General features: G+C 37.0%; 1 protein-coding gene across 3 annotated transcripts in view; it reads right to left on the reverse strand.

The window, feature by feature from the left end:
* The window catches only part of LOC136838718 (reticulophagy regulator 3), a 119,626-nt gene that overhangs the window by 38,076 nt on the left and 69,224 nt on the right, over window positions 1-12,326 (reverse strand). For all 3 annotated transcript variants that reach the window (XM_067104145.1, XM_067104143.1, XM_067104146.1), the window contains one exon: window positions 1-53. This exon is cut by the window's left edge and continues 53 nt beyond it. In XM_067104145.1, the coding sequence (XP_066960246.1) occupies window positions 1-53 (53 nt within the window). The remainder of the gene's footprint in view (window positions 54-12,326) is intronic.

A 12,326-nucleotide genomic window follows, 5' to 3' on the forward strand; every position in this document is an offset into this window, starting at 1 on the left:
CGCATCTCCAGAAGCCTTCAACGTACTGACTGATTTCAGGGACACTGAGTACGCTGAAAAAAAAAGAAAATAATAATAATAACTAACCCCAAAATAAAAGACTACCTATGCTACAATATTCTGCTTACTTGCACTGTCATTCCCGTAGAATCTTAGCATCTCTAACCTATTATTAATTTATTTTTTCTTTTTAATAGGTAAGATTTCCTCTTTCTGTATTTCCCTTTACTTTCTCTCAATTCCTAATGAGCACCATTTTCTGTGTAAGCTTGAATTTCAAGTCAATGGCTCCTGTGGGCTTCATATGCACCATTTTCTTTGTAAGCTTGAATTTTAAGTCAATGGCCCCTGTGGGCTTCTTCCATATGAATACGGTTAATCTTCTGAATAATAATAATAATAATAATAATAATAATAATAATAATAATAATAAACCCCAGAAGCAGATCACAATCACCTGTCACACTCGCTGACACTATCACTAACCCACAACAAAGGACCTTGCTCACAACCAACCTGTTTTACGAATCTCGTAAGTTTACACAATCATTAATATCTAGTAGTGTAAACATGATAATCACAGCAAATATGACTCTGTTAAAAAATTTACAAAGAAAAAAGTCCAATCAGCACCACATCAATAAAGACAGCTATATTACAAATGATGTACCTCTCTCTCTCTCTCTCTCTCTCTCTCTCTCTCTCTCTCTCTCTCTCTCTCTCTCTCTCTCTCTCTCTCTCTCTACACGAGCTGCCCATAGCTGTGCTAGCACAATGACATACTAACTTTCATTCTGTCAGGTTTGGGTAAGTATGTCTGTATGTAATTTATATATGTGTATGCGTGTGTGTGTATGTGTGTATATATATGTGTGTGTATGCGTGTATGTATGTATGTATGTATATGTATGTATGTATGTATATATATGTATATATATATATATATATATATATATATATATATATATATATATATATATATATATATATATATATATATATATATATATATAAAGGTTGTAGGCTAAATTCCAATTTCAGCAACTTTCTTCGAATCATAATATATGAGAGAGAGAGAGAGAGAGAGAGAGAGAGAGAGAGAGAGAGAGAGAGAGAGAGAGAGAGAGAGAGAGAGAGAGACTGTTACTGTGCCAGCACAGCTCTTCTGGGCAACTCGTAGGAAGGAGAGAGAGAGAGAGAGAGAGAGAGAGAGAGAGAGAGAGAGAGAGAGAGAGAGAGAGACGCCTCCCTTATAAGCATCCGGGATATAGAGCCTGGCACGGAGTGTGTCAATATTGACACCCTGATTAAGCGAACAAAAAATATCCATAACGCGAGAGTAGATATACTGCAGGGGGAATGAGATGCATACACACACTTCGCGAAATTATTACTTCCTGCAGGCAGCTTTCTCCTATCCAAAACTGTCCAAGTATACTCGTAATGATTTCTGTAATTAAACCTTAAAAGATTTGATAATCATAATCTGCATCTTCGTAATATACTAAATGGAAGTCTCAATAATTTCAACTAGCGTACACAGATCACTGAAGATGAAATTATGAAAAATTCAGGATCAATTTTCTTAATCTTCCTTCGTCCACTACTTCACAAACACTCACGGGAATTCGCCATCACCATCTGAAGTAACCTTTTCAGTGAAAACAAATTCGCTACAACTTTGCTGGTGACGATGATAAGCAATAATGATCAAGGTAGGAATTGAATGGATACAAAATTTAGGACAAAGGCCAAGCGCTGGGACCTATGAGGTCATTTTACACTAAAAGGGAAATTGAGAGAATAAAGGTTTTAAAGGTATAACATGAAGAGAACCTCGCAGTTGCACAGTGAAACAATTGTTACGAGAGGCGGGGAAAGTAAGAAGGAAGAAAACGAATGTGAACGACAGTACAGTAAAAGGTATGAAAGGAGTTAATGAACAAGGCAAGAGACATGGAATACCTTCCATAGAGAGTTAATATAACTATACAGCGGCATAGTTATATTAACATTTTAGCGGCACACTAACAAGAAATAAAGGCAAGGACCAACATACACTCAATACGAGGGTGGCACACTGTAATAAAACCTCTTTGTTTGCTAATAACGATTTCTTCAACAAAACGACACTTTCTGCATTCACACGAACACAGCCCAGAGATTCAGTTTCTCGATGCAGAAACTGCGAAAAGCCAAAAGATGTCCTCTCTCTTTGTGAGAGAGAGAGAGAGAGAGAGAGAGAGAGAGAGAGAGAGAGAGAGAGAGAGAGGATGCCTAAAACAAGTTCAGCTTTAAGAGGAACATCACAAAGTGAACACAATTAAAAACTGAATTCTGTTCAACAGCGTCCATACATCAGCTGTAATGCTGCCTTTGTTAAGCCGCATTTACTTGATTAATGGAGGCAATAAATAAAAGACGGCGATGAGAGAGAGAGAGAGAGAGAGAGAGAGAGAGAGAGAGAGAGAGAGAGAGAGAGAGAGAGAGAGAGAGAGAGAGAGGGGGTAAGATAATTTGCAATAGATAAACGAGTATTATGCAAACAGTTTAAGGCATACTAGTGTTCGAACAATTTAAGTACATAACCCACAACACACTGGAATAAAGTCATCAATTCGACTAAATACAACGAACAAGTAACACCTCGGCAAGCACTGGACCCCAAAAGTGTTTGGAATACACAATTCACTCTCTCCTACGAACTCCACAGAAAATTAAGGACACAACTGTGTACCCTATAAATAGTTTAGTAAAAATAAGATTATTCATGTTGTTCTCTCCTTATATATATATATATATATATATATATATATATATATATATATATATATATATATATATATATATATATATATATATATATATATATATACATACACACAGACTCAGAAACAGACACGGGCACGCGCGCGCACACACACACGCATATATATGTATATACATATATATAATATACAGTATATATAATATATATATTATGTATATAATACCACCCGTCTCGATGTACATAAGGTATAAAAGGTAAAATACCCAATGTTATTGGAAAACACAACTCTAAGGCACTGTTACCAAACGTACCAAACACAGCACCCTAGAAATAAAAATAAAATAAAATAACATAAAAATAGGTAGAATTGCAAATGCAACGGCCTCCAGGCAAGAGTTCAAAGAAGTCGAGGATGTTTACATTTTCAGAGGCACCAAAGGAAAATAAGACTCGACCCAACTGAAGAATCTTTTTCACATGGAATACTGGTAAAAAAAACTTTTGTACTTTGAATGTGTTCAAGTATAACTATTTTATCAATCACATACAAATATATTTCATAAACAAATTTCCAAGAGCTACAGAAGGCCTTACAACTATATTCCAAAGAAAAAACTAATGAGAGAGAGAGAGAGAGAGAGAGAGAGAGAGAGAGAGAGAGAGAGAGAGAGAGAGAGAGAGAGAGAGAATGTGGCCCTGCATCTTGCCTTATCCCGTAAAATACCCATGAATCTTTGACATGAGTAGACCATATTAAGCTGTCGGGAGATGATACCTACTGTACAAGATCCGGTCGTAATGCCATTTAAATCTAGGTTCAAATAATCACCATAATTTCTTTCCGAATGTATGAGCCCGAATTTCTCTGCGTTCAAGGTTGCTCGTTGATCTAAACCCAAGGATAAACCATACTATCTAGTTCCCTTTATTATTATTATTATTATTATTATTATTATTATTATTATTATTATTATTATTATTAAGATTAACCCTATTCACATGGAACAAGCCCACAGGGGCCACCGACTTGAAATTCAAGCTTCCAAAATAAGATGTTCGTATGAGAGAAATAAGAGGAGGCAAAAGGAGATACAAAAAGAGATCTCACTTTTAAAAACTTTCCAGTTTTCAAGAGAGTGATAAGACCGAGACATAGGAATCGTCTGCAAATACAAATATAAAAAAACCTCTACAGGTTATTATCAACATCATTAGTCATTGCATAAAAGAGAAGAGGACCAAGAACAGTTCCTTGCGGGACAGCTGATATGACGTGGGCCGGTTTGGATACCACTCCATTAGCTGACACCTGAAGCGTTTCATTTGATAAGAAATTATGTAGCCAGGCTTGTACAAGTCCCTTATCTGTGTTTAAAGAGAGAGAGAGAGAGAGAGAGAGAGAGAGAGAGAGAGAGAGAGAGAGAGAGAGAGAGAGAGACTTGCACATGGTAAATCTATTCCTTTCTCGAGGATTATTTCACAATTCCACGCAAGCTATATTACACTCCACGTATCAAAACACACGGTGCACCATTATTAATTATTTATACTGAACACAATCTCAGCGGAATCCTTTCATACTGATAACGAAGTTCCAATACCAAGACTAGTTGACTGACTGATGTAATAAAAAAAACACTTGTGTCACAGCGAATTTAGTCTGTGAATGATATCAAGATTCAGGGTGTCGTTATTACAGTAGATATCTATTAATTTTTAAATCTAAAACAAGCATAAAACACTCCCAGATCCTGAAACCTATAAGAGCACATCATTTCATTAACCAAAAGCGGATGTATGTCGGGATCCAAGATAAATCTTACTAGTTCGAGATCATACATAACCTCTAGTAAGACTTACTTAACAGAAGTAATGATGAAATTAGGTTTCCAAAATCTACGGTAATGGCGCATACGATATAGGATTTTTAAAGCTTGAAGGCTAAAATAAAAATAAAAACCCTGGAACACGATTCGCTTCTACTGCCGGTCCTGAGGGCGGCCTTGGGACATATATTCGTATGTATCCGGACACTGCCAACATACACACAGACAAGCAAGCACACCGAGCCGATATGATAACATAACATCATTATCGGACGTAACTAGACAGAGATAATATTTCAAATCCTTTAAAAAAGTCAGAATTGTAAATGTATTAAAAAATATTACAAAATAATACAAATTAATAACGTTTATTTTTCTCGCTTCTTAACGATACACACCATCAACTAGAGTAGCAGCATGGATTTAAACTTACAGTATAACCACATACACTAGTCCTTGTGTTCAACTTTTTTGAAGATACAAATTTGTCTAATAACAGTGAAACACCACAACCATGAACAAAACGAAGTACGTTCACTGATTCTTTGGAAGAAACGCGTGCTGAATTAATAAAAAATAAAATAACTCAACTTCTCCACTGAGAAATTAAAAGAAAAATAAGCCCACTTAACGTGGTTCCCACGCTGAATGCAAAAATTCAAATCCTGTCCCGTCTGCATCCGGGATACAGATCGATGGACTCTGTCTGCAAAGCTGATTAAAAAAAAAAAGCACTGGCCTAATTTGGACCTCGGTGTTCTGTGGTCCCGAAATAGTTTCATTTGCCCATGGGCAAAATGGCCAGACCTTGCTTTTATTCGTAATTGTCGGAGGGTCATAAAATCTCGAAGGACTGACATGATGGCTCACAAAAGTCACGCATAACTTACATATACACAAAAATACACAAGAGAGAGAGAGAGAGAGAGAGAGAGAGAGAGAGAGAGAGAGAGAATCCAAAAGATAATCCCAATTTGTGAGAACTAAAGAATAAAAACATGAAAGTATTCAATTTGTGATATGACGAATCTAGAGAGAGAGAGAGAGAGAGAGAGAGAGAGAGAGAGAGAGAGAGAGAGAGAGAGAGAGAGAGAGAGAGAGAGAATTTTTCCAAATTTATGAGAACACTCTCGTTTAACGTAACATGGATAGAACAGAAGAACAGAATACAGAATTTAGGCCAAAGACCAAGAATTGGGACCTATGAGGTCATTCAGCGCTGAAACGGAAATTGACAGTAAAAAGGTTTGAAAGGTGAAACAGGAGGAAAACGTCGCAGTTGCACTATGAAACAATTGTTAGGAGAGGGTGGAAAGTAAGAAGGGAGAAAGAGAATATGAACGGAGGTACAGTAAAAGGAATGAAAAGAGTTGCACCTAGGGGTCGAAGGGACGATGCAAAGAGCCTTATGTAATGCCCACAGTGCACCACATGCGGTGCACTGACGGCACTATCCCCTCTCCGGGGGCCCATGGATTGTTGTATTGTGAAGTGGAAACAAAAACAGTGAATGGAGTAAGGAGGAGGAGGAGGAGGAGGAGGAGGAGGAGGAGGAGGAGGAGGGGAGGAGGAGACCTCAAAATGACACCCTTGCAACTAGTACTTTGGAACATCAAAACTCACGTCAGTTCTCACGAATCTCAGGGTGAATGAACCTCGACGAGTGAAAAACACACATATAATATCGAAAATTTACATGAACCCCCAACATGAAAGTTCAAGTAAATGAGTAAAACAATGGACAAAGCAGTGATACGCAAGAAAACTGCTGCATTCAGTTGAATACCAGAGGACCTTTACAATAAAATGAATCTAGTGACGAGCCTTCACGATGTTAAGGTCATAAGGTCATTAAATTTAATTAGATTACAAGAAATGTGGAATCGAAAACAGTAAAGCAAATGATATTTACCATTATAAAAAAAAAGCAGTTACGAGTTTTTTAATGGTGGGCATATACCCATTAATGATACAATACATGGACACATTAGAACAACGACATAACTCGGCGACGGATTTACCGGATGAAAAAAAGAAGCAAACCAGATGACGGCAAATTTCAAGCCGAATGAAAATACGTATAACCGACATTATTAAAGAAATGCCTAAAACAACCACAACAAACCACAAAACCCCAGACGCACTGCCGCCGCCGCCGCATTCCGAAACTCCTCCTGACCGCTTACCCTGCAAATATCTGCTATAACAAAAGGAACCCGAACGTTTAATGTGGCCCCATCCTTCCCCGCGCTCTCTCTCTCTCTCTCTATTCGAGTGGTCTAGTGACTGGGACGCTCTCGTTTGGGTATCTAACCTCCCCCCTCACCTTCCTCTGTACCCTGCCATTAATTCCTTTAAGTTACGCCCAACCTTTGAGAAGAGCCCTCTCTCTCTCTCTCTCTCTCTCTCTCTCTCTCTCTCTCTCTCTCTCTCTCTCTGTGTGTGTGTGTGTGTGTGTGTGTGTGTGTGTGTGTGTGTGTGTGTGTGTGTGTGTGTGTGTGCAAGCGCGCTTCTTACAATTAACGTATTTAAAATTCACATTTCTACATTTTCACATTTTGTTCAATCAAAGCAACGACTTGTGGACACTAAAACAACTGAGTTTCTTCTAGATAATTTAACATTTTAAAAACTTTATACATATTTAACTTGTTAAATATATAAAAAAAATTTCCTTATATTTACCAGAAACAAAAAAAGCAACCTTTTTCACACCCTCCAGATTGCACGGAACACGGCTGCAGTGATCACTATCAGCCGATGAGGCTATGTCAACCGGTCTTGAAAATCATTCTAAGACTAAATCATTCACAAGTTGTAGTTCGTTCTCTCTCTCTCTCTCTCTCTCTCTCTCTCTCTCTCTCTCTCTCTCTCTCTCTCTCTTCTCTCTCTGTGATAAATGTCGTTCACCCTTAATCCCAAGGCCTCGCCGTCCATGTCCCAGTGAGGAGTGCGTCACACACCCAAGGGGCAATCATGCAAGATTTTATCAAATGCTATGTCATGACGAAAAACATTTTTTCGTGTCCTGTTCCTGTCTAAATTTTCATCTGATCGCAAAATTAACATCAAATACGACAATTACCATTAAAAGTTATCTAAAATAAGCTACTAAAGCTTATCATTCATCTGGATTTGGGTATAAGATGTTAAAGAATAACAAAAGAAAAGGAGGCCAACAGATAATAAAAAAAGTACGAGCCCAAAGAACATTCGGCATTTTTCGGATTCACTTGCTAGATTATACAGAAGCGCTAATACGCACACAATCGGTATAATTTTCAACTTCGAACAGTTGAAGATTAAACCTACCATTGCCAAAAAAAAAAAAAAACTCCTTCTGCCCTTGAAAACATCTTGCATTAACCTGTTCATCTCCGTCGGAGACGAAAAACTTCGAGCGCTTACAAAACAAAAAAGGAAAGGGTTGGGGTGGTGGAAACTTGACTTACTGTTCATGTCTCATTAGTTTATCGATTAATGAAACCGTTTAATATGTATTTCTGCTACCCGTCACACACACACACACATACACACGATTCCTCTCTATCTAATCAATCATGACATTCAATTTTCTCTTAAATATAATAGGTAATCTTTCACATTTTCTCTCTAGTGTAATCTAAAACACCCTGACATCATAATCCTCCCTCTTTTCCTAGCTATCATGCCAATCTCTCTCTCTCTCTCTCTCTCTCTCTCTCTCTCTCTCTCTCTCTCTCATGAATCGTGCCATTCAATTTTCTCTTAAATATAATCTGAAATCTTTCGCATTTTCTCTCTAGTATAGTATAAAGTACCCTTCCATCACGCACTCTAAAGTAAATAAAACTCACACTCCTAACTCGACCAATGTCTCTCTCTCTCTCTCTCTCTCTCTCTCTCTCTCTCTCTCTCTCTCTCTCTCTCTCTCTCTCTCTCTCTCATGAATCGTGCCATTCAATTTTCTCTTAATATCATCTGAAATCTTTCGCATTTTCTCTATAATATAAACACAAGTACCCTTACAATATACAGTAATCCCTCCCTCTTTCCCTAGCTACCACGTGAACGCTTCCCTTCTCAGCATACATCTCTCTCTCTCTCTCTCTCTCTCTCTCTCTCTCTCTCTCTCTCTCTCCACCTAAACAACCTAATCATTATCCTTGCATCCACTTATGTCTTCCTATCACATCCCCCCCGCCAGCTCCACTACACAACTGGCGACCACTGACTGCATCCAGCCACGTTTTTCTCCACCCCACTCATCCTGGGCTTTGCTGGCCACCTGACCCCGACTAAAGCAATATGATGACAGTACGCCTGTTTTGGTGGGTATTCCACTTATTTCGATGGTTGTCTGTGGTCTTTAGTATTTGTTTTATTGAGTATAATGATGTGTGCGTGACTTGAGAAGCAGTGGATAAAGAACAAAGCAAAGAAACGATGGAAACGCGACAAACAGGAGAAATAATGGAAAAAGCAACAAACCAAAGGAAAAGTGGAAAAGCAACAAATCAAAGAAAACAACAAAGAAACAATGGAAAAATAACAAACAGACGAAACAATGGACATACAACAAACCGAAGAAACAATGGAAAAACACATGCGAGAGAAACAATGAAAAATAAGAGACCAACGAAACAAGAGGAAAGCAACAAACCGAAGAAACGATGGACATACAACAAACCAAAGAAACAATGGATAAACAACATACCAAATAAACAATGGAAAAGAACAGCAAACCGAAGAAACGATGAAAAAACAACAAACAAGGAAACAATGGAAAACATGAAACCAAACAAACAATGGAAAAGCAACAAGGAAAAATGGAAAAACAACAAACCACAGCAACATTGGATACACAACAAACAGAGACACAGTGGCAAAGCCACAACCAAAGAAATAATGGAAAAGTAGCAAACCAGAGTAACAATTGAAAAAACAAAGAAACAATGGAAAAGCAACAAACCAACATCAAACGAACGAAAAAAGTCAAATCAAGATTTTATGGCAAATTCGTGGAGGGAAATTTAGAGGATAACTTAGCCACATGCGAAATCAATCTACTGGTTCCGCAACGTCCCCCCTCTCTCTCTCTCTCTCTCTCTCTCTCTCTCTCTCTCTCTCTCTCTCTCTCTCTCTCTCTACTATGAATATAAACGCTGGTAGAAACTTAAGTGGGAATGTGAAGAGAACTCCTCTTTCGAACCGTACACAGTTTCTAAACATAAATGTCAAATAAGCACAAATTTAAAAAAAAAAAAGCAACCTTTGTGTGTTGTGTGCTGTCAAGACGTCACTAATTATAACCATGGACTTAACGCTGAACATAAAAAAATAAATAAAAAAAAACACAAGGAAATGACTCAACACAGGAACGCTAAGCACCCCGGTGTTATTCGCTGCCATGACTTGGCATAATTATGCAACGTATACAATACTGAATTTAGCACCTTCACGAGTTAATTAACAGGTCTTACTCGATGTCACTAAGACTTTTAATTTTTACTCGTAACTGCCAATTAAATAACCGGAAATCCGAGCGAAGTGAAAGGGAAAAAACACGAGGAATATGTATTTCAATACTTGTGAATACAATTCAACATTCAACATGAAGTACTTACTTATCTTTACATGTTGCTTCCAAAAGTGTCTTGTTGAACTTATTTCTAGGCAAATTTCTGAAAGAGTTCCCTGCATTATATATTTCATTCGCTTCTGTGTCAATGGTTTCATGAAAAGGTATGTTCGTAAATAAAGATTCAGTATCTCAACTTCATAAACGGTAATTGCCAGGTATATTCAAATTCCTTGAGTCATTAACTATTACTTAATGACTTAAGGAATATGAATATAATTTGATTTTTTTTTTTTTTGCAGTTTTGATATTGAACCTCTTAATAAAACCATTGGCATAGCAGTGAATGAAATCTATAAAGATGGGAACTCTTTCAGAAATTTTCCCAGGAATAAGTTCAGGACACTTTTGGAGGCAACATGTAAAGATTCCAATAATTTAGGCCACTATATTAAAGTATATTTTGATGTTTACTTATATACCAACGAAAAATTGATTGAATGCCCAGACTCTTGAATCAGAAGTATTGACGATATGTTGTGCAAAATTCCGTCCAACTCCTCAAACGATGTTCTGGTATAAAAGCAAAGTCTGTTACGAACTGACCTTGACATACAACTTCGGCCTCCCACTTCAACGACAATCAAGTCAGTCACAAAATCAGCTGACAATGACAACTTCGAGGCTCGGTTGACCTTGAAGTGCTGGAGCCCGTGGGAAGAACCTTGGTCTTCTTAACAAGGTGAGTCAAAGCGATCAATATTCCTTGCAAAAAAAAACACACACACACATACACACACACACACACACACAATCAATACTGCAACCATCGCTACATTAATAGAGCTAACAAAAAAGAAGAATTCTACTAAAAACAAACTCCGCAGTTTACAACACATTACAATCTCGACAGGGGCCAATGATCTCGATATGATTAATCGATGTTGCACTGTGAAACGCACCAGTTTCTGTTTATTTTTGGGCCAATGAATCACCACATCATTTACGGGCTACTCTGAGCAAACCTTGAACTAAATTTGAAAACCCATTACCACAGAAACAAGGAATATAATAATTACATGCGATTTTATCCTAGACAAGCAATAAAATTCTTGTAACTAAAATAGTCTACGCCCCCTACAGAACATTTACATATGTCCTCGTTAACATAATCATGCTCTTTTCTTAATGTGTATATTTGTTTTAGTGTATACTTTAGATTGTTTCAGAAATCACATTTCATAAAGAGAGACTTGACTTAATCATGTTCTTTTCTCATTGCTTAAATTTTAGTCACATTTCATAAGGAAAGAGTTAACTTAACCATGCTCTTTTCTTAATGAGTAAATTTGTGTTATATAAGTCATATATAAGTCACGTTTAACAAAAAAAAAACCAGCAAAATGAAAACAACTACTTCCTGACAAAGAGAATCCTATTCAGCAAAAACACTCCTCCCTGCGATGAACCGCAGGCATGCCTGACAAGGCCTCAAAACAATGAACATTACATAAATTACCTTGGCGAGTACACTGCACTCTATCTACGCGAATCCCTTACTTAGACGAGATATTAAATACTGGCTCTCTGTTCATGAAATGAGCCAGAAAAGATTTATTAACTAAAATGCTGCGATGTAACCGAATTAAAATTTCAGTTACAATCTGTAAGAGTAGTATGCCATATTGTTTCCTCATAGAAATGTAATAATAATAATAATAATAATAATAATAATAATAATAATAATAATAATAATAATAATAATAATAATAATAATAATAATAATAATAATAATTGTTTCCTCATTATGTAATAATAATAATAATAATAATAATAATAATAATAATAATAATAATAATAATAATAATAAGAAGAAGAAGAAGAAGAAGAAGAAGAAGAAAGAAGAAGAAGAAGAAGAAGAAGAAGAAGAAGAAGAAGAAAGCCAATGCAAACCCTCATCAAGGATCAGAGTAACGCCCCAAATGTTCTATATTTTCGTTTTCTTTCGCGAATACTAGGCTGCGATTAGACTCGTTACTCCAGTACTCATGTGTCACTTACGGTTCCTTCCACAGTCAAAAAGAAGCTGTCACTTCCTGTCAATGCACATCAGAGAGAATGACAACAAAGAAAGCTATCAGAAAACCTAAATTAAGACTCAAATTACCAT

This window comes from Macrobrachium rosenbergii, chromosome 5, assembly GCF_040412425.1.
Source record: "Macrobrachium rosenbergii isolate ZJJX-2024 chromosome 5, ASM4041242v1, whole genome shotgun sequence".
In the NCBI taxonomy this organism is placed as follows: Eukaryota; Metazoa; Arthropoda; class Malacostraca; order Decapoda; family Palaemonidae; genus Macrobrachium; species Macrobrachium rosenbergii.